Raw genomic sequence first — 10,681 nt, 5'->3', positions numbered from 1 at the left:
TTGTTTTCCTTGTCTGCCTTGTAGTGCAGTAGGAGGCACAACAGTCTCACAATCTGAAGGTTCTGAGTTCTAGCCTCAGAAAGGGCAGTTTCACATTTTGCAGTATCAATTTTGTTCCTCCTAACAGATATAGGTATAGCTATATTTGTCTTAGGTATAATGATTTATGGGTCATCTCTCTCCAGTGGGAAAGCTCTTTTGTCCAAGTTTCTGTGGTTTCAGTTATTTCTTGGACAGTAGCCTATTGATGCAACTTAATTTATTCAATAAACTGAGTAGTCAGAAAGGTGAAAACCTCATACTCATTTTTCCCAGCAAGTCTTGTTCTTTGCTGCTCATAAATGCATATAGTCTCCTTGCTATAACCTCCCTATATAATCTGGCCAGATTGCCCTTCTGTAGGAGACAGAGGAAAGAAGTTCATTGAAAATGAAGGTAGGGATTTAAATTAGTGTTGTCACAAGCCAAGGAGCATCTAGGATTGCCAGCAACCACCAGAAACTGGGAAGAAACAGGAAGGGTTCTTCCCTAGAGCGCTCAGAGAGAGCACAATCATACCGATGCCTTTATTTTGGACTTCTGTCTTTTAGAACTGTGAGAAAATAAATTTATATTGTTTTAAGCCACTAGCTTGTGGGAATTTGTTGTGGCAGCCCTAGGAAACCAATACACAGTTCCATCTCTCACCAACCTCATAGCACATCACTTCACCCTATTTCATTTTCTTAATAGCTCAAAGTGTCTTGTCCTTTTATTTAATATTTTTATTGTTTGTTCCTTACCAACCTCCATTAGATTATAAATTCCATGAGAATCATCATTAGGTCTGTTATATACACTCCTGTATTTCCAGTGCCTAGCACAGTATCTAACGAACAACAAATATTACTCCAATAAATCAGAAGGAAAAAATCCATTTTAAATATCAGCTTATTCTCTAAAAGTACTTTTCCCGTTTTTGCACAATCCTTGTATTTATAGGAAAATGTTAAACTTTGAGTAAAGCTTTCAGGAAAAGTTTTTTAAATGTATTTCTTAAAATGTTTTATATGTTGGGCCTCCCCGGTGGCGCAGCGGTTGAGTGCTGGGTTGCGAAGCTGCCCGAAGCCTCTGCAGCGCCAGCCACCGGGAGAGGGTCCCACATGGTGCGCAGACCTCTCCTGCCACCCGCTGCTCCCCTCAGCAGTGTACTTCGGTCCTTCTGCCTATTCTGCTCCCTGCTCTGGCTCTGGTGAATTTTCTCACCCTCCTGTGCTTCTGACTTGTACCCAGTGCTTGTATAAACAAACAAATAAATAAATAAATAAATCTTTTAAAAAAAAGTTTTATATTTATTTTTAAGTTTGGTGTAAAACTTGATGAAACTTAGTTTAGTTGATTTTAGTTTTTTAAATAACTGAATTAAGGTTATTGAAAACTAAGTCATTTTAGTATAACAAATCACATTAATTTTTAAATTCATGATCTTTGTTTGTTTTTAGTATTCCATATTGGAAGAAGATATCTCTACAAATGAAAAAAATGCCTTTGTTTAGTAAGTCACAAAAAAATCCAGCAGAAATTGTGAAAACTCTGAAAGACAACATGGCCATTTTGGAAAAGCAGGACAAAAAGACAGACAAGGTATGAGCCAAAACAAAAATGTCATGTATTCCAAGACCAAATGTTAAAGTTTAATGAAGAATCCCAGATATTGTCTGTGATGTGCTTATAGTATCTCTGTAATTACATTTAAATTGATTTCAGGTTATTTGTTAACTAATAATTGTTTTGTCTAATGTCTTGTGAACTGTTCATTCACAGTCTATGGACTTTCCGACCTAGAATCCCTTTAGACTATTGCACTGAAAATCTAAGGCATTATGCTGGTATAAAATGTTACATTGACATGAAAAGTAATAAGTTTTCATTTAAGGATCAGCTAATATTTTCTCCTACAGTGCAAACACATTTTAACATTGTTTCAAGGCCCTGCTAAGCAGGGTCCTGCTAAGCAGCCCTTCCTCACAGGAAGAAGGGCTTTCTAGTAGTTTAGCTATTCCTTCCAAGGGATATTGAATCCTGCATATTTGATTTTTTTCTAAAGTAACTGCTTGATGGCAAGATTCAAGATATCTATAAAATAAAAACCGTTAAGTTCATAGTATCTTTTTTAGTCTCAGGTATGATACAGACTTGTATTCTTGTAAGAATGTAGGAATATATTTTTCATCCTATATCTTATAAGGGATATAGAAATATATTTGCAGTTCTGATCAAACCGGGGTGCATGTACAAGGATGTTCACAGCATTGTTGTTCATAATAAACTGTCAATGTAAATAACTCAAATGTTCATCCACCAAAGAACTGATAAAAAAGTTACGATGTAGCCATTGATGGAATAATAGTGATGGAAATTAAGGAACTGCTGCCTACATGCAGTAACATGGATTTATTTCACAAATACAGTGTTGAGGGAAAAGAAGCAAATCATAAAAGCTCAAAATCAATAGAACTTAATTATGTTGCTTCAGGATACAAGCATAGGTGAGAAAAGTAAAGCAATTATCAAAGACATAAAAGGATTTTCTTTTGGGATGAACACAGGAACTCAAGTGACTGCTGTGTGTGAGCATCCTTGTTCACATGTACAAGACTACCTCTGGAGTTTATACTTAGGCGTGAAATTGCAGTGTTTAGTACCTGCACAGATACTTAACAAATAATATGGAACTATTACTCAAGCAGTGAATTCCAGTTTATACTTTCTCTTAGACATTGAATAAAAATTCTTACTGCTCTCCATCCTTACCACTGCTTAATCATCATTTTTTCATTTTTGCCAAGATAGTAGGTATGTAATATTAATGTATTAGGATTTTAATTTACCTTTTCCTGATTTTTTTTTTTTTTTGGCCGTCCAGGACAAGGGTCAGTTTAAGTGTCCTTATTTTTATTTTATTTTATTTTTTTTTAATAAATTTTATTGTTATATTCCCCATACAATTGCAGCCCCCCATTCTGACCCCAATCCCTCCCCTCCCGCCCCCGCCCCCCTAAAAGTGTCTCTGGTTCATAGTTTTTTGTTGATTTTGATTTTCACTTTCTTATAGTTATTCATTTTCCTGGTCCCTTATTTAAGTTTTCTAGATTCCTGCTATGAGTGAGACCATCTGGTATTTTTCTTTTTCTTTTTGGCTTATTTCGCTGAGCATGATCCCTTCCAGCGCCATCCATGTTGCAGCAAATTGCATGTGTTTATCTTTTTTGAATGCTGAGTAATATTCCATGGTATATATGTACCACATCTTCTTGATCCAGTCATCTATTTTTGGGCATTTGGGTTGTTTCCAAAGCTTAGCTATTGTAAACAGTGCTGCTATAAACATAGGGGTGCAGGTGTTCTTTGGAATTGATGTTTCTGTGTCCTTTGGGTAAATACCTAGGAGTGGAATTGCTGGATCATATGGAAGCTCTATGTTTAGTAGGTCCAGAAATCTCCACACAGCTTTCCACAGTGGTTGGACCAGTTTGCACTCCCACCAACAGTGCAGAAGAGTTCCTTTTTCTCCACACCCTCGCCAACATTTGTTGTTTCTAGTTTTTTTAATATGTGCCATTCTCACTGGTGTAAGATGGTATCTCATGGTAGTTTTGATTTGCATTTCCCTGATGACAAGTGATGTTGAACATTTTTTCATATGCCTGTTGGCCATTTGCATTTCCTCTTCAGAGAAGTTTCTTTTAAGCTCTTCTGCCCATTTTTTGACTGGATTATTTTCTTTGTTGTTGTTGAGTCTCATCAGCTCTTTGCAGATTTTTGTGATCAGACCTTTATCATTAGTGTTGGGTGCAAAAATGTTCTCCCAGTTGGTGGGGTTTCTCTTTGTTTTTGTTATTGTCTCTTTTGCTGTGCAAAAGCTCTTTAATTTGATGTAGTCCCAGCTGTTTATCTTTGCCTTCACTATCACTGCTTTGGGTGATGTGTCTGTAAAGATGTCTTTGATGTGCAAATCACATAGTGTTTCGCCTATATTTCCTTCTATATATTTTATGGTTTCAGGTCTTATGTCTAGTTCTTTAATCCATTTTGAGTTGATTTTTGTGTATGGTGTGAGGTGGTGGTCAAGCTTCATTCTTTTGCATGTAGCGACCCAGTTTTCCCAGCACCATTTATTGAACAAACTTTCTTTGCTCCAATGCATATTCTTTGCTCCTTTGTCAAAGATTAGTTGACCATAAATCTGTGGGTTTATTTCTGAATTTTCTATTCGATTCCATTGGTCTGTATGTCTGTTCTTGTTCCAATACCATGCAGTTTTGATGATTATGGCTTTGTAGTATAGTTTGAAGTCTGGGAGTCTGATGCCTCCATTCCCTTCTTTTTTTTTCAGGAGAGCTTTGGCTATTCGGGGTTTTTTGTGATTCCATATGAATTTCATCAATAATTGTTCTATTTCTTTGAAGAATGACATTGAAATTTTGATTGGAATAGCATTGAATCTGTATATTGCTTTTGGAAGGATGGCCATTTTAATAATGTTTATTCTTCCAATCCATGAGCAGGGGATGTCTCTCCATTTCTTTGTGTCTTCTTCTATTTCTTTTAACAGTGTTTTATAGTTTTCTTTGTATAGGTCCTTTACCTCTTTTGTTAGATTTATTCCCAAATATTTGATTTTTTTTGTTTCAATAACAAAAGGGATGGTCTTTTTGATTTCTTCTTCTTCAGATTTATTTGTTTGTGTATAGGAAGGCTACTGACTTTTGCGTGTTGATTTTGTATCCTGCCACTTTACTGAACTGATTGATGAGTTGAATTAGCTTTTCTGTGGAGTTTTTGGGGTTCTCTATGTATAATATCATATCGTCTGCAAATAGTGATAGTTTGACTTCTTCTTTTCCTATTTGGATTCCTTGGATGTCTTTCTCTTGTCTTATTGCCCTGGCTAGGACTTCCAGTATTATATTGAAAAGCAATGGTGAGAGTGGACATCCTTGTCTTGTTCCAGATCTGAATGGAATTGCTTTCAGCTTTTCACCATTGAGAATGATACTGGCTGTTGGCTTGTCATAGATGGCCTTTATGATGTTGAGGTATGTTCCTTGTATCCCAAGAATTTCAAGGGCTTTTATCATGAATGGGTGTTGCACTTTGTCGAAAGCTTTCTCAGCATCTATTGATATTATCATATGGTTTTTATATTTCTTTTTGTTGATGTGTTGGATAACGTTGATTGATTTTCGGATGTTAAACCATCCTTGTGCCCCTGGAATGAATCCAACTTGGTCGTGGTGAATTATCTTACGGATACATTGTTGGATTCTGATAGCTAAAATTTTATTGAGGATTTTTGCATCAGTGTTCATTAGGGAGATTGGCCTGTAGTTTTCCTTTTTTGTGTTGTCCTTGTTCGGTTTTGGTATTAGTGTAATGTTGGCTTCATAGAACGTGTTTGGTATTGTCCCTTCCTTCTCAATTTTTTGGAAGAGTTTGTGAAGGATAGGCACTAATTCGTCTCTGAATGTTTGGTAGAATTCATTTGTAAATCCATCAGGTCCTGGGCTTTTGTTTTTGGGGAGGTTTTTGATTACCATTTCAATTTCGCTGCTTGTAATTGGTCTGTTTAGGTGTTCTATTTCTTTTTTATCTAGCTTTGGGTGATTGTAGAGTTGTAGGAATTTGTCCATCTCCTCTAGATTGTTAAACTTGTTTCCATATAACTGTTCATAGTAGTTACTGATTATTCTTTTGATTTCTGCTGTGTCCGTTGTGATTTCTCCTCTTTCATTGATGATCCTGTTTATTTGTGCTTTCTCCCTTTTTTCCTTTGTGAGCCTGGCTAGGGGTTTGTCTATTTTATTGATTTTTTCAAAGAACCAGCTCTTGGTTTCATTGATCTTTTGGATTGTTTTTTTAGTTTCAATTTCATTTATTTCTGCTTTGGTTTTTATTATTTCTTTTCTTCTACTGGTTTTGGGGTTTTTTTGTTGTTCTTTTTCTAGATCTTTGAGCTTCGAGATTAGGTTGTTTCTTTGCGTTCTTTCTTGTTTCTTGATGTGAGCTTCTATTGCTATATATTTTCCTCTTATTACTGCTTTTGCTGCATCCCATACATTTAGGATATTGGTGTCCTCCTTGTCGTTCAATTCAAAAAATTTTTTAATTTCTTCTTTGATCTCCTCATTAGTCCAATGGTCTTCCAGTAGTGTGGTTTTTAATCTCCATGAGGTAGGAAAGTTCCTTGCCTTCTTTTTATGGTTTATTTCTAGTTTGATGCCTTCATGGTCAGAAAAGATGGTTGATATGATTTCAATCTTGGTGTATCTGTTGATGTTTGTCTTGTGCCCCAGTATGTGATCGATCCTGGAGAATGATCCGTGTGCGCTTGAGAAAAATGTGTACTCCGTTTTTTTGGGGTTTAGTGTTCTATAGATGTCTGTTAAGCCCAATTGCTCTAGGTCTTTATTTAGAGCTTTGGTTTCTTTACTTATTTTTTGTCTTGTTGATCTATCCATTGTTGATAGTGGTGTGTTGAAGTCTCCCACTACATATGTGTTTTCTCTGATGTCTGTTTTCAGAGAGGACAACAGTTGTCTGATATATTTTGGTGCTCCTTCGTTTGGTGAGTATATGTTAATGAGTGTTATTTCTTCTTGAAGTATTGTCCCCTTGATCATAATATAGTGACCATTGGGGTCTCTTTTTATCTTTTTGAGTTTGAAATCTGTTTTATCTGATATAAGTATAGCTGTTCCTGCTTTCTTTTTTGGTCCATTTGCTTGTAGGATTGTTTTCCATCCTTTAACTTTGAGCCTATTTTTATCTTTTGTAGCTAAATGTGTTTCCTGGAGACAGCAAAAGGTTGGGTTTTGTTTCTTAATCCAGGCTGCAACTCTGTGTCTTTTTATTGAAGAGTTTAGTCCATTTACATTTAGAGTTAATATTGATATGTTAACATCTGTATTTGCCATTGTGTTTGTCTTTCCTTTGATTTTATTTATTTATTCTTTTAATAACTTTTTTTTTTTTGGCCTTCTTTGATTGTTATTCGTCGCTCTGAGGTTCTGGCTTTAGGACTCCTTGTAGTATTTTTTGGAGTGGGGGTTTAGTTGCAATGAAATTCCGGAGTTTCTGTTTGTCTGGGAAGGTCCATATTCTTTCTTCAAAGAGGAAGGAGAGCTTTGTGGGATAGAGTATTCTTGGTTGGCATCTGTTTTCTTGGAGTCTGTTGACTATGTCCCTCCACTCTCTCCTTGCCCGTAGTGTTTCTTCGGAGAAGTCTGATGTCAGCCTGATTGGTTTTCCTTTGAATGTTATCTGTTTCTTCCCTCTTGCCAGCTTCATTATTTTTTCCTTGTCCTGGATTCTTGGGAGCTTTACTATTATGTGTCTTGCTGTATTTTTTCTTTCGTCGTGGAAGTTTGGTGTTCTTCTTGCTTCTTGTATATCAATTTTCAGCTCCTTCTTCACATTTGGGAAGTTCTCTTCAATTATCTCTTTGAATATTTTCTCTGTTCCTACATCTCTCTCCTCTCCTTCTGGTATTCCTATAACTCTTATATTTCCTTTCCTCATGGAGTCAGATAGTTCCCAAAGTCTTTCTTCGTTCTTTTTCCTTCGTACTTCTCTTTCCTTTTCTGTTTTGGTTCTTTTTATTTCTGTGTCTTCAAGATTACTTATTCGTTCTTCCATTTCATCTATTCTGCTTTCATTGCTTTTCCCAGAATTCTTTAGTTCTTCCATTAATTCTTTGATCTCCTGCATTTCTTTTACTTCCCTCTTTAGGGACTCAATTTCTTTCTTCTGACCATTGTTTTCCCTCTCTAGGGACTCAATTGCATTCTTCTGATCGTTGATTATTTTTCCCTTATCATTGTTTTCCTTTATGACTTCTGTCAGTTTTTTAATCACGGCAATTTTAAATTCTCTTTCTGGAAGGCTCAGAAATTCTTCCAAGTTATTGTCGTTGCAATCTGGGGGCTGGCTTTCTTTTTGTGGTGTGCTTTTTCTCTGGAGAGTTGCTAGGTTGCGTGTGGTTCTTCTCCTCCCTACTGTCTGTTTTCTTATTTGCCGTATGCGTTGGGACACTGTGTTGTTGGGACTGGCCGGCATCTTGGGTGGGCTTCTCTGTTCCCCTCTGGTTCTTCCAGGAGTCATCTGTCAGTTTCAAGCAGCCTTTACTGGAGAAAGGTCCCTGTTCTAAAATGCCGATGTGGGGACACACTCCCCTGTGCGCCTGGTCTGCCCCGGCGGTGGGTTCCTGCTCCCCTCTGGGCTTGGACTGCAGGCCAGAGGGGGTCTGGCGTGGGCGAACTTCCCCCGCTCACCTCTGGCTCCTGAGGAAGCCTTCTGCAGGTAGTCTTTACTGAAGAAATGTCCCTGTTCTAAAATGGTGATGTGGGACACACTCCCTGCGCTTCTGGTCTCAGGCACACTCTTCTGCGCGCCTGGTCTGCCCCGGCTGTGGGTGCTCGCTCTCCCTGTGGGCTCAGACTACTTGTTCGGAAGGGTCCGGGTGTGGGCTAACTCCCCAGCTGGCCACTAGCTCCTTCAGTAGCCTGTGCTGGGGTCAAGTCGCTAGGTGGCGCCAGAGATCTCTCCTAGAGCCCTTGGGGAGCTGATTTTCCACCCCGTGGGACAGGGAGCAGTGCGGGGATGGTAGGGTACACCTCAACGGCGCTGGGGTGCTGTGTCTGCCTTGTGCCCCACCGTCGTGGGGAACCCACGCCCCTAATTTCGTGCCCCGGGTCTCAGTTCCAAAGCCCTCAGTTCCAGGACGCGGGCTGTAGCCCAGATCAGTGGCGCGGGAATGGCGCCTTTTGAATCCCGCTCCCCTGCCTGGGCGCCTTGTTCCTGCTCACTCAGGGAGGGCCTCCGCCCGGGTCTCAGTTCCATAGCCCTCAGTTCCAGGACGCGGGCTGTAGCCCAGATCAGTGGCGCGGGAATGGTGCCTTTTGAATCCCGCTCCCCTGCCTGGGCACCTTGTTCCTGCTCACTCAGGGAGGGCCTCCGCCGCCGTCTCCCCGCAAGCCTAGGTCGCAGGCGCAGGCGCGGGGACCTGGGCAGCTGCAATCCGAGCGCCGCTTTCGCGCAAGCTTACCGGGCGGCCTGGGCTGTGTGCTGGTGCTGGTCTCCTCCTGGGGGGCGGGGCTCTCTTTAATGGCGCCTGGAGCTCACCTCCGCGGCGGATCCTGCAGGGTTCGCCTCAGCTCCCGTTCACGGGGTGTGGTGGCTGAAATAGTTCCTTTCCACTCACAGTCCCACTTGCTGCGTCCATTTTTCTTGTTGGGCGTTTTGGTTTGTTGTTTTCCTCCTCTCTGCCGGTCGGAGAGTGCCGCCTCTGTGGGCGGGGGAGGGGAGCAGGGTTCTGCGCTTCCCTCCCTTCTCGTCCTCTTTTATGGCAACTTTCTTCTTTGGGCAGTTTGCTGGAGTCGTCCGTTTATCTTCCGTGTCCCAGTTCTCACTGGGACCTGCCACTTTTCCTCCCTATAAACTTTTTTTAATGGGAGATCTTACTCGCAGCGTCTCCTCGCCGCCATGTTGCTCCGCCCCCCCCTTAATGGTCCTTATTTTTAGTCTCCAGTGGACATGACAGCTGGTTCCTAGGTTCTGGGAAAATCCCTAAATATATAGGTCCCCTCAGAATTTTGGGATGGAAATTAGATTCTACCTTTTCCTGATTATTAATGAAAAGGAGTATCTTTTTTTCCCCTTGGCCTGTGTTATAGTCACATGGATATTTATTTCATAATTCTTGAGTATGTTTAAACTATTCTTTTGTGGCCATATCTCACAATTTCAGAAACTTCTAACCTTTGGTAAATTAAGAATTGTTTCAGTTAGATCATAAAATACCCCTGGAAGTTATTTTTTAAAGTAGTGTCATGGTATTATAATTACTTTTGTTTAATTTTCCTTATTCTCCTCATTCTTTTCTGTAATTATTAATAATACTACTTTAATGATTAGAGTAGTATACTTAAAAGTATTAAAACTATCTTTTAAAATATACAGCCAATCCAATAATTCTTTTTTATTGAGTATAATTCAAGTGCCGTTTAACTTACCATTTTAAAGTGTACAACTCAGAGGTTTTAGTATACTCACAAGGTTGTGATACCATCAGCACTATCTAATTTCAAAACATTTTCACAGCCCCTGAAAAACCCCTCCTACATTAGCAGTCATTCCTCATTCTTTGCTCCCTAGTCTCTAGTATCCACTAATTTACCTTTTACCTCTGTGGATTACGTCATTATTTCTTAAATGTAGACTTTTTTTTTAAGTTTTGTGGATAGCAAAAAAGGTAATGATTATGGCCTCCCCTGGTGGCACAGTGGTTGAGCGCTGGGTTGCGAAGCTGCCCACAGCCTCTGCAGTGCCGGTTCGATCCCTGGCTGCTTCCCGGCCACCGGAGGAGGGTCCACATGGCGCGCAGACCTCTCCTGCCGCCCGCTGCTCCCCTCAGCAGTGTGCCTCGGTCCTTCTGCCTGCTCTGCTCCCCGCTCTGGCTCTGGTGAATTCTCTCACCCTCCGGCGCTTCTGACTGTACCCAGTGCTTATATAAATAAATGAATAATAAAATAATCTTAAAAAAAAAAAGGTAATGATTATGTATGAGGGATAAATGGATTGACAAAGTTTTTGACAATTTTTAAATGATACTTAGTCCATTAAAAAAAATCAGAACAGGGGT

The 10,681-nt window shown here is 39.8% G+C and overlaps 1 protein-coding gene across 1 annotated transcript in view; it reads left to right on the top strand.

Moving 5' to 3' along the window:
- Positions 1 to 1,512: 1,512 nt before the first annotated feature.
- The window catches only part of CAB39L (calcium binding protein 39 like), a gene marked incomplete at both ends in the record, with an annotated part of 52,914 nt that continues 43,745 nt past the window's right edge, over positions 1,513 to 10,681 (top strand). The window contains one exon of the mRNA XM_084235144.1: positions 1,513 to 1,623. Coding sequence (XP_084091270.1) covers positions 1,513 to 1,623 — 111 coding nt within the window. The remainder of the gene's footprint in view (positions 1,624 to 10,681) is intronic.

The sequence above is a fragment of the Talpa europaea genome (assembly GCF_964194135.1).
Source record: "Talpa europaea genome assembly, chromosome: 6".
Classification (NCBI taxonomy): domain Eukaryota; kingdom Metazoa; phylum Chordata; class Mammalia; order Eulipotyphla; family Talpidae; genus Talpa; species Talpa europaea.
The sequence above is the reverse complement of the archived record's forward strand: the minus strand, read 5'-3'. Positions and strand labels throughout refer to the sequence as shown.